General features: G+C 38.2%; 1 protein-coding gene across 2 annotated transcripts in view; it reads right to left on the reverse strand.

Moving 5' to 3' along the window:
* The window catches only part of LIX1 (limb and CNS expressed 1), a 915486-nt gene that overhangs the window by 667591 nt on the left and 225236 nt on the right, over positions 1-22659 (reverse strand). For both annotated transcript variants that reach the window (XM_069225931.1, XM_069225941.1), the window contains exon 2: positions 10186-10349. In XM_069225931.1, the coding sequence (XP_069082032.1) occupies positions 10186-10349 (164 nt within the window). The remainder of the gene's footprint in view (positions 1-10185; positions 10350-22659) is intronic.

Consider the following 22659-nt stretch of genomic DNA (forward strand, 5'->3'; position numbering starts at 1 on the left):
AGTGAGCCTGAGAAAGTAACCTTGCATTCGGTACATTGGGGAACTGTGGAAATGGACTATATACAATTGTTTCAACTTGTACAGATGAGCTAAGATGGATGCCTTTCCCATGTTGGTAACGGGAATCTTTCCCTATTCTGCAGTTCCATGTTGCATGATGAACTTTGATTGGACAGTTAAAGCTTCTGATTGATGTCATGCAACTGACGGATCAATCATCAGTCACTGTGGACTTTAATTTACCATTCCCCAGCTGGGTCAGCAGCATTCTGTTTGCCACTCTTGCCCTGACAGTCTCATGCCAGACCCCACTTGAGCATTCTGCTCTCACTCTCCTCCATTTCATTCTTCTTGCTGGATCCCCCTTGGACTTTGAGAGGTTCAGACCCCTCTAGCCTTCTTTTTCAATGCTTTGCGGAGACAGATTTACCCCTGACCTCAGAAGAAGACCCTTGACCGAGCTTCTGAAATGCTGACACCTTCCCTTTTTACTTAATTGTTGCCAAGCTGGTTAGTCACCTTTTGCCCTAGGTATCATTTTACAAAATTATTTTTGTCCTTTTCCTTTTTACTTGTTGACCACACGTGTTTTAGCCCATCACTTAACTTGTGGCATGCTAATCTGTCGGAATTTCCCTTGCCCTCGCTATTCAAGCTTAAATGACTTTTGAACTGCCTCTGTGCTTAAAAGAACTAAACAACACTTGCTTTCTACCAATCAGAGTATACTTTTAATGCTTGCACACCTATTGTTGAATGCTTAGTCCTTTCGATGTTAGTTCATTTTAAACGTTTTCATCGCCTTGGTCAACCCATGGTGATTCAGTATCCTTCTAATTTTGTTTTTAAGAATTGTCTACATAACATGGGGTCTGAGCTTCTAATAAAACCCCTTAACTTCATTTCAGACTGGAGTTTTCCTTGTGTGGCCACATGGGTCATACTGACATTTTAAACTGTGTTGTTTGAAGCTATAAATTCCTTATTTCTCATCCTCTTCATCTTGGGTGAAAAGATTGATTGACGTAGTTTAAAGCATAACCTATAAATGCTTTAACACATCCATGACAAGAGCCTTGGGATATTCATCGTCAGCAAACTCAACATGACCCTTCAACTCAATGGCGTCACTGCCTCATGCTTCCACATCCCGACGATGCTAAGGAAGATTTTCAAATGGCTCCCATGAGCACCTGAAAAACCATCATGCACACCCTGGTCACAATCAAGCTGGACTATGGAAACACCCTCTATGCCAAAAAAAAACATCTCACCAGAAGGCTGTAGTCCATTCAGAACTTGGCAGCCAGAATCACTCTCAACTTCCCATGCTGTACTTGCATCACAACACACGAGAAGGAGCTCCATTGGCACAAACTAGCACATTTCAAACTCCTCACCCACACTTTCAAGGCACTACATAACACTGGCACAGCACACCTTAAAATCTCATCTGCTTTCATAAACCTTCCAGACACCGCCGCTCATCCGGACCCATACTTGCACACATCCCAGGCATGCAGAGAATCCAATCCGGCAGTCAAGCCTTATCCTACATCGCTCCTAAAAATGTGGAATGACCTGCCACTCCATATAAGAGTTTCCTCCTCACTTTTTTTAAGTAGTAGCACTACGCCCTTTGTTTGGCTAGACTTACACCTGCTCCGTGCCTGGATACCCTCCCGCATGAGATTGCCCTCTGCAAATCTGCATAACATTACAGATCTTCCTAGTAAATGCCCCTACTCTTGATGGTGCAACATGGAAAGGAGACAGAGGGCCTGATTACGACCGTGGTGGAAGAGATTACTCCGTTACGAACATGACAGGTATCCCGTTCGCCCATATTACAAGTTCTACTCTATCCTTTGGAACTTGTAATATGGTGGGCAGGATACATTTGTGACAAAGTAATCCCCTCCACCAAAGTCATAATCAGCCCCAGAGTCTCAGGTGCAAAAAAGCCCACAAGCATCAAATGATGTACGTATGAGCTTGTAAGCTATCAACAGAAACTAGCAAGCTGGGCTGGAAGACTGTGCGTAATTGAAGCATTCCCACTGCTCAGATTGTCTGAACAGGCCCACTGCCCAAAGACACCTGTATTTCACGGGCAAACTCCTTAAAGCCTGAAGTGGAATTCTGTGAGCTGTACTCAAACAGCAAAAGGGAACAGAAAAATTATTAACGGCCTGCAATAATAAGAATAAAATTGTATGTGAACTTCCCAAAGAAGACAATAGAAACACCTGGTTACAGACTAAGCCCAAACGACCTGCATGGACTCCATAAAAAATAAAGACTATGGGCCCTATTACAACTTTGTTGTGACAAATGTGACTCGTATCCCGTCCGTCGTATTACAATCTCCATAGAATAGAATGGGATTATAATACGGCAGACAGTATATCTGTCACATTTGTGATGGAGAAAACCCCTTCGTCAAGGTCGTAATAAGGCCCAATGTCAAACCCAAAGTGGTAATAATGCACCAACAATACCTAAAGGTATAACCATTTCTAAAAACAAGATATCAAAAAGCTAAGAGCGAAGAACCCTTGATCTTTTGAGAAACAAAGGATGTCCAAGGAAGCCTAAGAAAGACACTATTAGTTTATGACTTCTCATGCCCCTTTTCTACCTATGCGAGGGGACACTGCCACTTATAAGCATAAGGTTCCAGTAGCATAATTAACACATAAATGGCAGTGAACATTTGATATACTATTTGAGCACAATTGATAACATAATTGTGAAGTGTGATAGGAGAATAAATCTTTTTTTAGAAGAATTCTTTCTTTGTAATAGCTGAGTCTGTAAACAACATTGTAAGTATATATACACAGGTGCACTAAGCTAACATAGGTGAAATCAAACCATGCCAACGTACTGATGAACAAGAAGAAGTCTATATTAATTGTATGTGCCCACCACCAATTGGTTCTGAATTGCCTAAACACAAACAAAAACAGGCTTCTGTTTTGCCACTGAAAAAATGTTCCCCCTTTTTGAAGCGTCTGTGTACCCTGCACAGCTGCTTATCTTCCTGCCTGTTTCTGAAATGCTCTTTCTACTTCTTCTGGAACTGTGTGATCACTGCTGTGCTGGCAAGTGCATTTCCACTTTTGCCCCAAGGAAGCTGCATGCACCCCACAAGCCAAAACCAAAACCGGATCAGGTACTGAACTGTGTTGGTGTGAAAACTGAACTCCGATGGCATGCTTGGCAGTCATAAAACAATTGGCTTTTGGAAGTGTATCGCTGCTTGCATGGTGCGTCCGGGAAGCATACAATGTTGTTTGAGTAAGAAAATATCAATTCAAAATAATGATGGTTCCATAAAACTTCAAGTCTTCAAGTATAAATAACAAAAGTCATAGTTTTCTATAAGAATAACACTCCTTGGACATTATATTTATTATGTGTGATTTATAAACTGCTTTGAGGCACAGCGACCCAAGCCAAAGGACCTGCAAACATTTAAAAAACTGTCCATTTGTTATTTTTATATTTAATCAACTTTAATTATTCAGATGTGCTATAACAATTCTGACTTTCATCTGAAGCAAGGCGAGTTGATTTTAATACTTTGGCACAAGCATTTATTTTGCCATGATTGACTAAGGAAATGCTATTGTTACTGGGGTTTCCAAGTCTACTCTTGGCCACCTGAAGGCATTCACCCACATTGGTGACAGGCTGGTACTAGTGAAGAGCTCTTGTTCTGCAGCACATTCATTACTACTTTTGAAATCATGAAAACAATTTAAAGCTGCATAGATAATGTGCATGTGTTAAACTGAAATCTTGGACAGGACTTGTTACAGATATCTCTAGACTCAAAAATACCAGATTTTGCAAAACTGCCAACTTGAACTAATAATCTGCGTGGGTGTAGTTTCCAACTGGAATTCTCTCCTTTAGAATTGTGGAATGTAGGGTAACATACGTGTTTCCATTCAGAAAAAGATTGAAAGCAAAGTTGTGGCATTTCTACTAGTAATTTGCATTGCCATCACAAGCAGACTAATTTAGCATATGAAACTAGTTGGTAATACTTTTTTTTTATGAGTTAGTTTCTTTATTTTATATATTTTCCCTTAATCGTAGCATAGTCCTCTGGCACACATTATTGAACAGTTTGCGGTTAAGAAAATACCAAGCAATATATGACCTATATACACTTTTCACATGAAAGCACATATTTTTGGCTTCTTCATACCTATGTCATGGAAAAAGCAAAAAAGGAACATGTTCCATTTTCTGGAAAACTTCCATGCTAGCAAGCTTATAAAAGATAACCTGTGAATAATCCATATTATTAATAATTATGTCTTACTACATCCCGTTTTAATACAGTTTACGTATACAGCAGGGTTTCCAAGTTACAATTCTCAGCTCGTTAGGCTTGTTTATCACATTGTTATCAATTTAATGTTTTCCCTGTTCAGGCTTTGGGTCTTCCCATTATTTGTAGATTTTTAGTTATCAATGATACATTATAAGTTAGTTCATAAATCATGGATTAAAGTTTTATTAAAAGCACAATTGATGCATCACTTGTGTTAGAATTGTATTATACATTGATCTTACAATAAGAATAGTTTTTTTTCTGAACAACTGATTTCTATCTTATGGATTTGTCAAAGTGGATTCTTAATTTCCCTAATGGCGTTGCAGTTACTTCTAACATGTAGTTAACATTTGTTGTTGACAGTATTAACAAAAAAAAAGATCACAGTCATGAAACATTCCTAAAATTTGAGTTACCATAATTAACGTTCAACAACTTAAGATTCCTCTAATTATTTGTTTCCTCCAACCCACACCATCAGTAACTCATTGATAATAGTCATTGTGAATTCCTTATCTTTCAGCACATCATATTGCTTCCTTCTGGGGGTGTGTCTTGGCACCATAAGAAGATGGCCGCCTTCCTGGGAACTCCATGACTGCGACAGGGGCACATATGTGTGTGGTTTATATGCATTAATTTCATTGTCATATTACATATTCTATATATTAAATGACAATTAGATTTCTTTGATGGAATGCTAAAGGTTTGGGATCCCCAATAAAGCGTCAAAGAGTTTTAACACATATTTTAAAATTGAAAGCTGATATTGCTCTGTTGCAAGAGACTCATATAACGGGTGATGAGGTAGCTAAACTCAAAAGACAATGGGTAGGCCATGTTTTTGCATCTCTGGGTACGGGGAAGAGAAATGGGGTTACTATAGTGTGTCATAAGGCTTTGAACATTACTGATTTTTCTCAAGATCTTAATGAGCAGGGTAGATGGGTTATAGTTTCAATGAATATTAATAAAGTACCGTTAACTATATTTAATGTTTATGTGCCAACCCAACCTGATAAATCCTTTTGGAATGAAATATTAGCTAAGCTAATGACTCTTTCAGATGAATGTCTGTTTTTTGGAGGCGATTGTAATATGGTTGTGGATCCCTTTCTTGATCACAAATCCAATTCTAGATTTATTCCATCCACCATAATTTCACAGTTTACCTCTATGATTCAACAAAGAGCATTAACGGATGTTTGGAGATTGTGTAACCCCACATTACCTGAATTTTCCTTCCCCCCCTGAGTACATTCTTCCCAATCGAGGATTGATTATCTGTTTGTCTTACAACCTCTTGTACAACACGTTTTGGTTTCAGAGATTGCCTCCATATTAATCTCAGATCATGCTCCTGTAAGCATGGACCTTGATCTTTTTGCACATAATCAGCCAAGTAATAGATGGAGATTTAATTATTCCTTACTTCTCGATGATAATTTTACTCAGCTTTTTGAGAAGTTTGTCACACAATTCTCCTCAGATTTCTGTTCAAATTATCTGGGATGCATTCAAAGCGGCCTCTCTGGATTTTATTATATCTTATGTTACAAAAAAAAAAAAAAAACGGCTAGTAGAAAATTACTTAGTTTAATGAATCACATCAAACAATTAGAAAATCTTTAGTACTCTTCCAAATCTACAATCTATAAGTTGTCTTAATGACTTACTTCAAGCTAACTTTACCTTCAATAAAATTCAACTGATATTGCTAATTCCTATCCTCTTAAGTCCGGTGCTAAATATTATGGGGGCCAAAATAAATCAGGAAAACTTCTAGCAAATTATCTTAAAATCAAAAAAGATAGAACAAAAATAGAACCTATTTATAACTCCTCCAATCTTTTATTACATAAGAACGAATACATTTTGGATGAATTTGTTCATTTCTTCACACAATTGTATACTCCTGATTCTGTTCCTGCTCAGGATCTGATTGATCAATATTTGTCTACCATTAATCCAACTGTACTCCACTCTTCTGATTTTTCTGAGCTTGATAATGATATTTCTATTGATGACTTTCTCAGTGCACTAAAACTTATTTAAAAAAAGGTAAAGCCCCAGGCCCTGATGGCTTTACTATTGAATTCTATTTGCGTTTTTCTAAATTATTGGTTTCAAGATTGTTTACGCTTTTTACCCATTTTGTTGAAATCCTCTGGAGGGTCTTTCAAGAAGCCTTAATAGTTCTTCTACCAAAAGATAACAAAGATCCAAAGTTTTGTAAGTATTATAGACCTATATCTCTAGTAAGTTTGCATTATAAACTTTTTGCTAAAATCATTGCTATGCATTTGGAATTGATTCTACCTAAGTTGATTGGTAAAGAGCAGTCTGGTTTTATTAAAGGACGCTTATTATTGGACAACACACACCTATTTTTTAATATTTTAAGTAAGTCTGTGATGTAAATTTCTCTATGTGCAACAGCTCTAGATGCTGAAAAGGCTTTTGATCGGGTTAATTGTTCTTTTATTTTTTTAACACTTTCCTGGTTTGGCTTTGGAACTAAATTCATAAATTTCATTTTGTTATTGTATTCCTCTCCTAAAGCTGCTATTTTTCTAAATGGTCTTATTTCTCCCTCGTTCTCACTTCAAAGAGGAGTTTGTCAGGGTTGTCCGTTGTCACCGCTTCTGTTTGTACTTACCTTGGAACCTTTTTTATTGAAACTTATTGGTTTCCAATATGGGGAAGGACAGATAATATTTTCGGCCTATGCAGATGACATCTTACTTTTTATATCAATTCCAAAATCTTCAATTCCTTCTTTTCTATCCAAAGTACAGAATTTTGCTTCTATTTCAGGGTACAAGTTAAACAGAGACAAGTGGGAAATACTTCCACTAAATACATTCTGTTTTCCTGAGGATTTTATATCCTCCAATTTTCATTGGAATCATGATCAAATTAAATAGCTAGGTCTGTGGTTTAAACCCTCTTTTAAAGATACAATTTCTTGTAATGCTTTGCAATTATTTTCTGTTCTTGATCCTCTTATCTCTAAATGGAACCCTTTATTTTTATCCTGGTGGGGTAGATTTGATTCTCTCAAAATAATGTTACTCCCTGTAATCCTCTTTTATTTATCAAACATTCCAATTAACATCCCATGTTGTTATTTTAAGAAGCTGAATTCTATTTTAATTAAATTCTTATGGAATAATAAGAAACCCAGAATGCCTCTTCAAAAGTTAATGAGACCTAAATGCAGCAGAGGGGTTAATTTTCTGAATCTCTGTTCTTATCACATGGCTTTTTCTCTTAAGCAAGCTTCTTCTTTATTGAACGATGATGATTCTGCTTTTTTACCCTTATGGGTTGACGTTGAAAAGTCTTTTGTTGTTCCCTTTACATTCCGAGAGGTATTGACTCTGTCAAATAAACCAACTCCTATCTCCCTCCCGATTTTGAACAACTCTTGTCGAATTTTACAGCCTGTTTTTGCTTCATACAACGATAAGGTGCAGTTTCTAAATTCGTCAATTTGGTACAATAAGCTCATTACGTTGAATAATAGATGCATCTATTGGAAATTGTGGCATTAAAAGGGGTTTAGATGGGTACATCAATTATTTGAAAATGATTCCCCTCTTTCTTTTGTAGAGGCACAATTTCTTTTTTCGTTTCCATCCTCTTTTCATAAAAAATAGGACGCTCTAATACACGTTATAAATACATTATATCAATCTTTTCCAGCTCAGCAAACGCCTTCAGTGTGTCCTCTTCCTTTTAAAAATTTGTTATTACAATCTGCATCAGCTTCTTGTCTTTACAGCTCTTCCTGAAGATAGACCTAAGTCGGCAACAGAAATGTAGTGGAAAAAGGATCTGGATATTTCACTTTCACCTTCTTTATGGACTAGAGTGTGGATTAAAATACGGAAATCCTCTAGAGCAGCCAATACAATTCAAACTTTATTTTTTATATATAAGAGGTTATTAATTACACCTTCTTCTTTACATAAAATTAATTCTAACCTCCCGTCCTCCTGTTGGTCCTGTAATAACCCGGTCTCCGGACTTAAACACATGCTTTTTGAATGTTCATATACATTTCAATTTTGGGTTAAAGTATGGAGTCAAATTAATACTACTTTTAACACTCAAATTCCCATGAGCTTTGCCAACATATTTCTAGGTAGTTTTGCAGCTGACTGGTTTTGTTTTCCAAAAAATTCTATTGCAATATTAGATTTATTGTTGGCTGTTGCTTTTGACCAAATTACGAAAAATTTAAGGATTCGTCTCAATTATCCTTTCAAGCTTGGTGGTATGGTGTGTGTTATAATCATAGGCTGGATAGAGCTTATGTTTCCCCTGTACCCCTTGCTATTAAAAGAGACATGTTATGGTTACCTATTACAAATTACTTAAACTCTTTGGCTTAACTTATATTTAACTATCTCTTATAATAGTTTTAATATATGCATATACTTCTGTTTTAAAGTATTAATATATTTAAAATGTTTCTTCTAATTCACGTTTCCTCAGGATATTGAACTGTTATATTAATTCATTCCTATTATCAAATGTATTTTTTTTGTATATTGGATGATTTTTTAATAAACTTTCTCCTTAAAACTTTTTTTAAAAAAATTCCTTCTATATCTAACCTTTCACCATGTTTCTTTACGATTAGGTTAAGGCTGATCACAATTTTATTTCCTATGACTTACCTTAAATACATATATGTAGGTAAAATGTATTAATCACAATAGTCAAATGTGCATGTTTTCTAAAGCTAGTTAATTAATGTAAAAGTACTTACTGTCAAATCATCATCATGCTCAACGCAGGTAAAAAAGTAAGAGTTAAGTGTTATCTACATTCACTGAACAATATTTATATAAAGGTGGAGAGAATATCATTTTATCCTGCACATTATATAATGATCACATTCCAAACAGAATGAGAAAATTGTCTATATAAAATAATAATAAATATTGTCAGATAATTTTTTGAAGAAATAAAAACTTTTACTAGCTGTTCACTTAAAGACTTTTGGTCTGATTACATCGGTCAGAGCCTAGTGTTTTTTCTTTGGTGGTAATATTATTAGTTTATGACTGTGCTACCATTGTTATGTTACGTGTATTTGTAGAGCACACTCTCCCCCTCAAGGGTATCTTGGCGCTGAGCAGGTACATTCCTCTAACACAGCCTAGGGTGCATAGGTTAATATAAGAGCCAGGTTTTCTTCATGCAGAGTTCAAGGAGAGAGGAGGAGGTCCTGATTTGAAACAGGAAGCCGTTCCATGCTTTAGGAGTGAAGTACAAAAAAGCTTGTCCTTCTGCTGTGGTATTGTGCGTGCATGGAATGTTTGTGGGTCGGAGTACTGCGGAGCGTAGATGCCTGGGTGGTTGGTGGAAGATGTGGCTGCTCAGGTAGGTGGGGCCCAAGTTGTGTAGTGTCTTGAAAGCATGTGTGAGAAGATTGAAATGGCCGTGTTCATGTAAAGTCTCTTGCCTTTAAAAATCTATCAGATCGGGTTGCTTTGTTAACCCATGTTACTTTTCTACCTAAATGTATCCATTAAATGTCAGTACATTGTTACACCATTTACAAATGCTCTGCAATTTCTGATGAACCCTCACTTTCTTTTAAATTTCAAGAATGAACCAGCATTTATGACATTTAAACACTAAGGTGTTTTGGCATCAGTGTGTCTATATTATCCAAACTAGTGCTTTAGAAAATAATTCTTATTCTGATAGTGGTAAGAAGCAACGTACATTAGAACAGAGAATGTCTGAAATTACAGAGTCAACAATTCATGTTCTGAAACACAGCAAGGAAGGTGCACTAGAATATTTCTTACCTGAAAGTTACCAAAACAGCTTCCTCCAGGAAGGGTCACGTAACATACAAATGGGGGATCTGGTGAAGGAACAGACTCATAAACCACAGTGCCTTCGCTTGGAAAGACAGTCCGCTGCTTCTCTTTGTTCTCCCAGAATTCTTGCAGTATTGACACAACATTCACTGTCAAAGGCAGATTTGGAGAGACTTAGCATTAACCACAGTGTACCTGTTGGGATCACTAGATGCATGATATTAACAGAGCAAATGTAATCAAAATAGTATTACAGTCCGTCCACTTCACACTTGCTTCACCAGCAATCTTTCAAATGGAAAATAGACACTGGGGCACAGGACAATGAAAGTTCAGGATCCCAAACCAAGTAATGCTATGGACCCTTATCATGGGAACTAAGTAACTTGTGCTTATGGAGAATTTGTACTTCTGATCGGTTGATACAGCCACCTGATTCATGACACTGCAACAAGAGCAGCAAAAAATGAGTGGCTTTTTGGAGAGCTTCCTTGTTTTTATTCATTACATTAAACCCATGTTTTGATTCTTTCTCTCTTAAGTAGCTGAAAACATTTGAATGCTCTTTTTAAAATGTGAAACTCTGATCAGAAAAGGAATGGTAAGGAATAATTTATCCTTAAGGCCCTCAAATGCTTGCTGATGTCAACAAACAAATTATAAAATTTGATGGGTATATTTCTAGAATTAATCTCAGTCACTGGTAATTAAGCATGTTGCCTTCATGTCCATCCTTTCTTTACCCACTATGCCACTCAAGACAGACAGATGAGTCAAATGCAAATTGGTATTGAAACAGTCCAGTCTGAACTTCATGCAAGATCTCAACCAGAAGAGACTGATTTCAGCCTACTTGAGCCTGTCCAGTGAGGTGCACTTTGAGTAGAGTGGTAGAGAAAGCAGAGGACCAATAACCAAGTATAGCCATCTTTGGTAGGTCTCATCCAGATAAAATAAAATGGGACACTGGTATCGCACCTATCACTTTTCGACAAGTGTTGTCATACGTGGTATTACATTGCAAGTTATTTAATCAGTGATACCAGGTTACAGAATATCACATTTACCACAACATTTAATACTTAGGCTCTACATTAATGATCCTGCTGAATAGAACAGCAGCAATACTATTCGATGATTGCACAACCTAGAGAAAAAAATATACAGTGTAACATCCAAGATGTTCATGTAAGAAACACTTCATAGGGACAGTTAGCCTTTCTGTTTAGTGATGGGAAGAACCAAACAATGTTTCAGTATGAAGGTTTGTAAAGAATTGGGTGCCCAATGTACTAAGAGACAGGTCACAAAAAGTGGTTGCTGACTGCTCACCGACCATTTTCAACATGTTTCGGACTGTGATGGGCCCTATGTACTAATATATCATATCATAAAATCTCCAGTTGCAGAACGACCTGCCGAATGAATAATAATTAGGAAGGTCTCTATTTGCTATTTTTAAAAACACCTGTGTTCCTTAAAACTACTGCTTCTGCTTTTATGAAAATAATTTTCAACCTTTGGAATACATCAAAGAAAGCAGGTAGTAGTCCCCGGGACCACTGTTTATTTCCCCCAAGGTCACCAAACAGGATTCTCAAAGGGAAGGTGCCCGAAGATGACAATTTACCCTGTGCAAATTAGTTTGCAGGTCCTTTGAGATGTCACTATCAGTCAATGATTTGCAGCCACAATTGCAGTCACAAACCAGGTATGCTTTGATTGCAACTTGCAATTAGGAAACATGCCCCTTTCATGCTTCCCCCTCCTAATTCTAATTTGGAAGGGGTCTCAAAACATATTTTGTGAGTCAGAAAGGCTTTTCTGACTTGCAAAACTGATGTACTACAAAGAAAACTGGACCACCTCACAGCCACATTTTATAAGTAATACATTGACACCACATGCACTGGTCATTTCACACTAAATTCATCTTTAAGACCTGATCAATGAAAAGTTTGAAGGAATTGATAATATACCTATTTTTATATCCTCACTTGCATAATTATCCCAGGACCACATTGACAACTGATGTGTGTTCCAATGTTGCCTGACTTTGCTCAAATGGAATACATCAATATAATGTAACCGAAGGAGAAGATATATCTACCTATATTGATATCTCTCTCTGTATATACATATTTAGATATTTCTCTCTCTCTCTCTCTATATATATATATATATATATATATATATATATATATATATACACACACATATCACACATACCTTTTACACAGTGGCAGTCATCACTGTGTAGTAACTGCTAGGTCAGAGTTTCCATGCTGGTGCAGTTTGACAAATCTGCACAAAACTTTCCAAAACACAAAGTTCATGCATCTCAGCTCCTTCCTGGAACGTTTTGGGTGATCTGTCAAGCGTGGGCCGAGAAAAAGGGTGGGTCTCAAAACACATTTTTCCCATAAGAATTTTAGGAAACGATAAAGAAAAATGAATGAAAGGAGCTACATCAATTTTGGCAGAAAGATAGATGTTTATTCAGAATGCATGCTTTTTGTAATGTGGTGTAAATCTGTTAAGCCGTTTGTGAGATATTATGCTTCAAAATATAGTGGTATCTGGACAGCTGGTCCTGCTGGAGTATCCCAGTAGTAGTACTGTGAACTTAAAAAATAGAGCAATCTGACTGCGCTAAAGGGCTTTCTTAATTGTTTTTTATTTAACATTGGTCTATTCGGTACCGATATATGGATCAATCTGATTGGGTGGCCACATCATCAAATTAAATATTTAGGCAGTCATTACAGTTGTGTCCGGGGTTCCAGTGGGAAGCTGTTGGGTGTCAGGGGGAAGGACCCTTGTGAGGTACTGTGGGGTACCACTGGACCTTGCAAGAGATAAAAAGTGGGGCGTGCATAGTCCCATGGCACCTTGGTGTGCAGGTTGTGCAATGGTACATTGGGAGTACTGCAAAAACAAAAAAAAGAAAATCTGGGGTGGGTGTGTGTGGAGATTGAACTCCCATGGAGTTGCCAGCAATGTGGGTTTGTCGTGCACCATGACAATGATGTAATTTACCACCTCATGAGTAATGTGATATGTAAGGTCATAAACAGTGCATGGCAGGGACTAAGTTAAAGTTACCTCAGTAAACTGTAACTGATAATCTGATAATTATATTTATATATATATATATATATATATATATATATATATATATATATATATATATATATTGAAAAGGAGACCCAGCACATCGAAGTGTCCATTGATATCCACAAAATATCACATTTCTTAAAAAATCACATAATTCAATAGAGTTCTAATGAAAACTTTTTGTTCTTTATTTATCCACAATGACAATATCTAATCCATCATAGCCAACATGTTTCGTCCAAACGGACTTCTTCAGGGCTATAAAAAATATACAAATACATAAAATATCAATCAATATAATATTCTATATACATCCTCCACTCATATTAAATATAAAACGCAGTGAAAAAATTAAAATCATCAATAACCACCATCATGGTAATTTTTTATTGTATTAAAGAAATTAAACTAATGACTTAACTTATAGAAAAATATAAATAGAGGGAAAAAGGCTAAAATATTTTTTTAAATTTTAATTTTTTTAATTAATTGCAATAATTTCCAACATTGTCAGTTTTTTATTTATTTCTTCATTTCCTTCACTTCCTCCGAAACTACCTATGTCATCTTATTATGTATTTTATATTAAACTCTTCATTTTTATATCTATATTTTTTTAATATATTTTTTTAATTAAAAAAATAAAAAATATATCAAATGTTGTAAAACAAATTTGTAACAAAATGTGTTTCTTAATATAGTAATTGCATATATGTTACTTCCTACCAAGTGACAAACTTTATCCTCCACATTTAACTTAATTTTGGTTATCAATTAGTTTTAATTACAAACAACTCCAAATTTCAAAGATTTATTTTGTATTCTTCTGATTCTCATCTTTCAATCTTTCCAACACTATTCCATTTCCATTAGAAGTAAGGCTACATATAATTTTTTTATTGTCAATTGATCATCTACTAGGACAAAATAAAGATGGTACACACTATTACAGAAGAAACATCAACCCATACCTCATAATTGCAGTATGTAACGCGCTCCACGGCAGAACGCCATCCAATCTCTTGACAATGAAACCGATTGGGTTCTCTCACATCGTTTTTATACTTGCACTAACCATTTCCACCTGAAGCAAACTGAAACACTTCCTTTTGAGATATGTAACGGTGGCGGCCATTTTGAAATGGCACTTGGACCACACTTTTATATAAGCTTTGCACTGACGATTTCATATATATTATCATTTGGTCGCCCACTAAAACAAAATAGACTGTGCCTACAATAACATACGGCAAAAATGACAATTATTACACCAGGAACACTGATCCATACCTCGCACTTGCAGCATATAATACACTCAACATGCTAATAAAATCTCATTTTTTAGCATGTGATGATGGCAGCCATTTTGAAGAGGCACCTTTTGCCATATATTTATATGAACTCTACATAAACGGGTTAAATATATGTTGTTATTTTATCGTCTTATTACAACAAAGTGTGCGTTTTTATACTTGTGCAATCACTAACATCTGGGGCAAACTAAAAAACCTTAGAAAACCTCATTTTTTAAACCATGTGAAAGTGGCGGCCATTTTGAAATGACACCTTTTATGTATAATGCACTGGGCATGCCAGTAAAATCTCATTTGAAAACATATACTGGTGGTGGCCATTTTCGAAAGCCACCTTTTACCTTATATTTGTACAGAATCTACATAAGAAAATTTTATATAAGTTGTTATTTTCATCGTCTACTAAGACAAAATAGACATTTTAATACTTGTGTGATCGCTTCCACCTTAAACAAGCAAAATGACCTCATTTTAAGACATATAACAATAACAACGTTTTAAACCTCATTTTAAAATATGTAACAGTGGTGGCCATTTTAGAATCACACTTTTTATTTTCCCCACATTTATATTGATCATGTACAAAGAGTTCTAAAAAATATATTATTGTTTTGTCTTCTACTAAAACAAGATAAAATATACCTGCTACTACATATAACAATAATGCAAATTATTAAAGTGGAAACACCAGTCCATACCTCACGGTTAATACCTATAACGTGCTCCACTGCCAAAAGCCATCAGGCCACATATCACTAAGACGTCGATTGTATTTTTACACATAATTTTAATACTCATACTAGACACTTCTACCTAACGCAGTTATAGAAAACCTCACTTTAAATCATGTAACAGGGATAGCCATTGCAAAGTGGCACTTTTAACCACACATTTCATTAAGTTCCCAAAAAATAATGAAATTCACTATTAATATTTAATCCTTCTTGCACTGTTCGTAATCTATTTATCCATTTTGCCTCAGCTTTTCTTAATGTCAATTCCCTGTCGCCTCCCCTTTCATCATGAGGTACATGTTCTAAACCATGAAACTAAATCTGAGTGTTGGTAGGATGGGAAGACTGTACCTGTGTAGCCACAGGATATTTGATATCTCTGTTTTTTTATAGCTCTTATTGGTTCCATCACTCTTGTCTGTAGACTCCGTATACTACTGCCGATATACAATTTGCCACACGAACATCCCAAGACGTAAACCACAAATGTTGTGTTACAATTAATAAACAAATTGATAGTGTATTCCTTCGGGGTATTGTATTTGAACTTTTTTATTTTGTTAACTCCTATTTTACATACGGAGCAACCCCCACACACATAAAAACCTTCTGGTTTCACATCCAACCATGTTCCTACCTCAGAATTATTGTCATTATCCTTTAAGTAACTGGGACATTGTATATTTTTTAGAGTATTACCTCTTCGATAGACCATTTTCGATATGGTACATTCTGGCAGTGTGACAGAATCCAATATATGCCAATTTTTTCTTAGTGCATTATAGACATGACTACTGTACAGATCATATTTGGTAACAAAACTGACTTCCCGTTTTTTATCCTTCACTTCAATAGTCATGTGTACCACTTATGTGTGAATGCAGTCACATACCCATTGCATTCATTGGGCAGGTACCCTCTGGTACTGAGTACCTGCACTTCTTAAATGTGAAAGGGAGAGTAGGTGCACTTCTCTGTATTGTTAAATTACATTTATCGAGAGTACTGGCACTTTTCAAGAGCAAACAGTTACTGTGGACAAGAGTATCCGCGCTTCTATGTTTCAATTTAGAGCACTGCACACACCCACACATGGATGGATTAACTTGATGAAATACAGCAAATGTGCGGAGAGACATTCGTCTGCCATCGTGCTCTTAGAAATATTCTAAACTTTGAAATTGATATCAAGATATTAATTGCCACGTGTAGAAAACCTATATATATTTTTTTAACCCCTTCGCTGCCAGGCCTTTTCCCCTCCTGTGCTGAGCCTTTTATTTGGCTATTTGGGGCAGTTTGCGCTTAGGCCCCATAACTTTTTCTCCACATAAGATACCCATGCCAAATTTGCGTCCTTTTTTCCCAACATCCTAGGGATTCCACAGGTACCCACACTTTGTGGGTTTCCCTGAAGGAGACCAAGAAATGACCCAAAATACAGTGAGAATTTAGGTTTTTTTAAAAAAAAAATGGGAAAAAAGGCCTGCAGAAGAAGGCTTGTGTTTTTTTCCCTGAAAATGGCATCAACAAAGGGTTTGCGGTGGTAAAATCACTATCTTCTCATCTTTCAGGAACAGGCAGACTTGAATTAGAAAACCCAATTTTTCAGCACAATTTTGACATTTTACTGGGACATACCCCATTTTTACAATTTGTTGTGCTTTCAGTCTCCTTCCAGTTAGCGACAGAATGGGTAAGAAACCAATGATGGATCCCAGAAAGCTAATTGTTTCTACAAAGTAGACAAAATTCTGAATTCAGCAAGGGGTCATTTGTGTAGATCCTACAAGTGTTTCCTACAGAAAGTAACAGCTGAAATAAAAGAATATTGAAATTGAGGTGAAAAAACCAGCCATTTTTCTTCACGTTTTACTCTGTAACTTTTTCCTGCTTTGTCACATTTTTTAAAGCAATATACTGTTACGTCTGCTGGACTCTTCTGGTGGCGGGGATATATAGGGCTTGTAGGTTCATCAAGAACCCTAGGTTCCCAGAGCCAATAAATGAGCTGCATCTTGCAATGGGTTTTCATTCTATACCGGGTATACAGCAATTCATTTGCTGAAATATAAAAAGTGAAAAATAGGTATCAAGAAAACCTTTGTATTTCCAAAATGGGCTCAAGATAAGGTGTTGAGAAGCAGTGGTTAGTTGCACATCTCTGAATTCCGGGGTGCCCATACTAGCATGTGAATTACAGGGCATTTCTCAAATAGAAGTCTTTTTTACACACTGTCTTACATTTGGAAGGAAAAAATGTAAAGAAAGACAAGAGGCAATAACACTTTTTTTGCTGCTCTGTGTTTCCCCAAGTCTCCTGATAAAAATGGTACCTCACTTGCATGGGTAGGCCTAATGCTCGCGACAGGAAACACAAAATGGACACATCACATTTTTACACTGAAATCTGACATGCTGTGGATTTTGGCCTCTAGCTCAGCCGGCACCCTTCCAAACCTGCGCAGTTTTGAAAACTAGACACCTAGGGGAATCCAAGATGGGGTGACTTGTGGGGCTCTGACCAGATTCTGTTACCCAGAATCCTTTGCAAGCCTCAAAATTTGGCCAAAAAACACTTTTTCCTCTCATTTCAGTGACAGAAAGTTCTGGAATCTGAGAGGAGCCACAAATTTCCCTCCACCCAGCATTCTCCCAAGTGTCCCGATAAAAATGGTACCTCACTTTTGTGGGTAGGCCTACTTCCTACGAAAGGAAATGTCCCAAAACACTATGTGGACACATCAAAACTATCACATACAAAACTACCAGTTTTTGCGGGGGGCACCTGCATTTTTGTTCCAGGGCTCAGCAGCCATCTAGGGAAACCTACCAAACCCAGACATCTCTAAAAAATAGACACCCGCATTTCTGTGTGGGATCACCGCACCGGGACACATTTCATACCACCCATCGTTCCCCTCAGTCTCCCGGTAAAAATGATACCTCATTTGTGTAGGTGGGCCATGTGCTTGTGACAATGAAGAGCCAAAAACATGTTGAAATTGAGGGGGAACCAAAGCGGGTCCAAAAGGGCGGTTTGAAAAAAACATTTTTAGGCTGACAAGTGCAGCAGAATTCTTATCGGTATAGATGAGACAATGCTGGGTGGTAGGAATTCTGTGGATTCCGGAAGGTTCCATCACAAAAATGTGGGAAAAATGTGTGATTTCCAGCAAAGTTGGAGGTTTGCAGGGCATTGTGGGTAAGAAAATGGTGTGGGGTGCATGTGAAACACACCACCCTGGAATCACCCAGATGTTTAGTTTTCAGATGAGTATAGGTCTTGTTGCTTTTTCTACATGGCAGCGTCCCAAAGTCCATAAAGTGCAGCCCTCACAATTCCAAGTGGGACGATTTTGAGAGTTAGCCAAGCTCCCATGGCCCAAATGAAAAATCAAAACCCAAAATAATCAAATGTCCTTTTGCTTGCTGTGGGATAAGATGTTTTAGTGTGCAGGGGAGAGCTGAAAGACCATTACCCCCTTCAGTTGGGGTGGGGGCGTAACCTGGCCCATACTGGTTGGTAGCCACCACCCCACTATGTTTTTTTTTTTAATTCCCTGACATCTATTAGACTTTCTGCCCCCCCGGGAGTGGATCGGGGTAATTGCCCCATCTGCCCACTGGTGGGCAGAACAACTTTGGTCCCATTTATTTGGGGTGGGGGTATGGCCATACCCCCACCCTCTTATTTTGGAGAAAAAAACTTCCCTGGTCTCTAGTGGGCTTTCTGTTCCCCCTTGGGGGCAGATGGGCCTTCCAAAAATAGGCCAATCTGGGGGCAGATATGGCCAACAGTAATGTTCCCCCATGGGGAGCGACCCTTGCCCAAGGGGCTGCCCCCCTAAAGAAAACACACACATACACACACACCAATCCCTGGTGCTTAGAGGTTTCTGCCCCCCATGGGAGCAGATCAGCCTAATAACAATAGGCCGATCTGGGGGAGAAATGGCCTAAAATAAATATGCCTCCCAGGGGAGCGACCCCTTAGGCAAGGGGTCGCTCCCCTTGCGTGAAATTGTGCAAAAAAAAATCCCTGGTGCCTAGTGGTTTCTGCCCCCCCTTGGGGGCAGATTGGCCTAACAAAAATAGGCCAATCTGCCCCCAAGGAGGGCAGAAATGTTCTAAATACATTTTGCCCCCCAGGGGAGTAACCCTTGCCTCAGGGGTCGCTCCCCACCTCTAAAAAACAAAACAATTTTTTTTTTTTTATTTGAAAAATTATTCCTGGTGCCTTGAGGTTTCGGCCCCCCCGGGGGCAGATATGGCCTAAAATAAATTTGCCCCCCACCGGGGAGCGGTCCTTGCCTCAGGGGTCGCTCCCTTTGCATGAAATTGGCACAAAAACAAAATCCCGGGTGCCTAGTGGTTTTTGCCCCCCTTGGGGGCAGTTTGGCCTAACAAAAATCGACCGATGAGGGCAGAAATGGTCTAAATACAACTTGCCCCCCAAGGGAGAGACCCTTGGGCAAGGGGTCGCTCTCCACCTCTAAAAAAACAAACAAAAAAAAAAGATCCCTGGCGCCGAGAGGTTTCTGCCCCCTTGCGTGAATTCATCTTAAAAAAAAAAAACTCCCTGGTGTCTAGTGGTTTCTGCCCCCCTTGAGGGCAGATTGGCCTCATAAAAATAGGCCGATCTGCCCCCAAGGGGGGCAGAAATGGCCTAAATAAAATTTGCCCCGTAGGGAAGCGACCCTACCTCTAAAAAAACGACACACATTTTTTTTTTTTGCCCTGGTGCCTAATAACAAGAGGCCGATCGGGGCAGAAAAGGACTTTAAAAAAATTGCCCCCCTGGGGAGCGAGCCTTGCCCAAGGGGTCGCTCCCCTTATGCCAATTTCATTTTTCAAAAAAATCCCTGTGGGCATTTCAGAAGCCGGATCACTTCATAATCCGGCTTCTGAAATGCTGAGAGAGACTTCAAAGGGAAGGAAATTCCTTTCCTTCCCTTTAAAGCCTCTCAGGCCCCCATCACATGATCGGGAGAGAAATGCTTTGCATTTCTCTTTCGATCGCGCTGGAAGGGGAAGTGGCCTCTAATGCGGTCAGCGTGCAAATGCACAGTGACATCAACAGATGTCACTGGGGTGGTCAGGGAGTGTTGGGGTGTAAGGGGAAGGGCTTCCCCTTCCACCCCTGCCTTGGAAGGGGGGTGTGGGAGGGAAGCCCACGGAGGAAGCGCTAACGCTCCCTTTGAGCTCCAGGCCGAGGACGTAATGGTTACGTCCTCTGCACAGGAGCACTGTGCCGGTGGACGTAACCATTACGTCCCCGGCACAGAAGGGGTTAAAGTAAATCAGCTCTAAGTCAGTGCAGGAGCAAAATTATGTGGTGCACTAATTTGATGTTATCCCAGCAAGCATTTGTCCTACCTAGTAATCCCCTACTTCATGATACAAGAGTGGAAAGACAAATTTGGTTTTGCATGATGGTATTAAAACAGATTGGTTGATGGGCAAGTTCAAAATAAAGAGCCTTGACTTTTATCCATGGAGAGACCATCTCTCCGCTCTCCCAGAAAAGTAGTGGTAGCTGTTTTTAAACTGCTGTTCCATCCCTACATTGAAAGAGCATTTACATTTGTTCAACGTTATTTACAAATCGCCTCTAAATTTGCACCACTGATCATAACGGCACAACAATAAGTGATGACAATGTGAGCTCTCACATCTTGCTGCACCATAGGTGCATGTAGTGACATCTAAAAAACAGTGCTCACAATCAAGCGGCGCAAAATAGCATTGTCGGATTTTTAACTTGCTAAAGAGAGGAGGTCACCAACTGATAGCAAATCCTAACCTGTTCACGATGAAAATCTTTGTCTGATTTAACTGAAAGGCCTGATCATTAGTTGGGGGCCTCGCAAAACTCCACTGGTCTGACATGTACACAAAGCTATCACCTGGTCAGTTTCTTCTCTGGGAATGTGTTTAATCAAAGGATATTAAATATGAACATTTTCTTCAGCATGTCTGTTTTGATCCTTGGCCTCATATCTCCTATAATATATATCTCATGTAAGTATCACCTGGATTGAAATTCTTAATAGGCAACGCAATCTGCAGAATACCTATCTAACAAAAAGGCATAAATAAAGCAAAGCAAATATGACAGGCAGCAATAAAGTAGTGAGTAGAATTGTATGATCGCTTACCTATATCCCTGCCCAGCGGTGTCCCAACCAACACAGCAACTCGTGAATATAATCCATATGTAATGCAGCAGCATCGTTTTGAAGACCTTCTTGAACATGATGCCAACATTTCTAGGACATGCAAGTCCATTGTGACAAACGCAGAACCATAAAAATATTCTGCTTTCCTTTTACTTTAAACCTACTTGCTACTTTCAAAATCATGATTAAGGTGGAGGTGGTGAGGTTAGCACATGAGGTCAAGACCTCTAATAGGACTATGAGGCACTGAATTCCTTGCAGTCTCATTGAGATCACAAACATGATGAATGCATTCTTCATCGCACTGGAACACTTGATCAATCTTCTCCTTAAGAACACAATTGTAGAACCCTACCAAGGGATATGGTGAACTACAGAAAGAGCTGTAGAGTCCATATTAATATGAAAATACTAAAAAGGAAGTAGTCAAACAGCTACAGGAATAGGTGTACCTAAACAACTTACCAAATAACCAGCAGCTAGAGCTTCAAAAGAACAGTGTCCACACTGACCAACATCACTGAGGTCATCCTCATCATCAGTTGCCTTGATACCCCTCACCGTTCATCAGTGTTCAATGCAGTGGGCATTTCCATACTGGGTTAAACATTCGGTAACGTTCTCAAGAACAGCCTTAGAGTGTATTTAATAGCATTTTTATAAAATACGGCAAGCAAATTTCATTTGGTTCAGCTAAACCCTCCTCTCTAAGAGTGCCATGTAGACTCTCACAAGGATTCTCTCTGGCACCCCTGTTTTTTAGAGTTCCGATGGAAATAAAAGTGCTTTTCAAAATGCACAACAATCAAATTATCATTGTCTTGAAAAACAACCTAAAAATAGTGGGTGTCACGAAGTATTTGACCCCATTCACCACTAAGTAAAGAAAAGCTTCTTTTAACTTAATGTGGCAAAGACATATGTAGTATTTCTGGGTTGAGACCCTGCTATGCACAGGTTTGTGGCTGCTGCTTATTTCCACAAGGGGTAACTGTGGAAGTCATATTCAAGGCTTACTTCACATCTGTGCACCAATCAGGTGGTCATTGGTGACACCTTTCATCTGTCTCCACTCTAAAGACAGCCACCCCCACCCCTCAAAGCCAATTATTG

The sequence above is a fragment of the Pleurodeles waltl genome, chromosome 1_1, assembly GCF_031143425.1.
Source record: "Pleurodeles waltl isolate 20211129_DDA chromosome 1_1, aPleWal1.hap1.20221129, whole genome shotgun sequence".
NCBI classification, from domain to species: Eukaryota; Metazoa; Chordata; class Amphibia; order Caudata; family Salamandridae; genus Pleurodeles; species Pleurodeles waltl.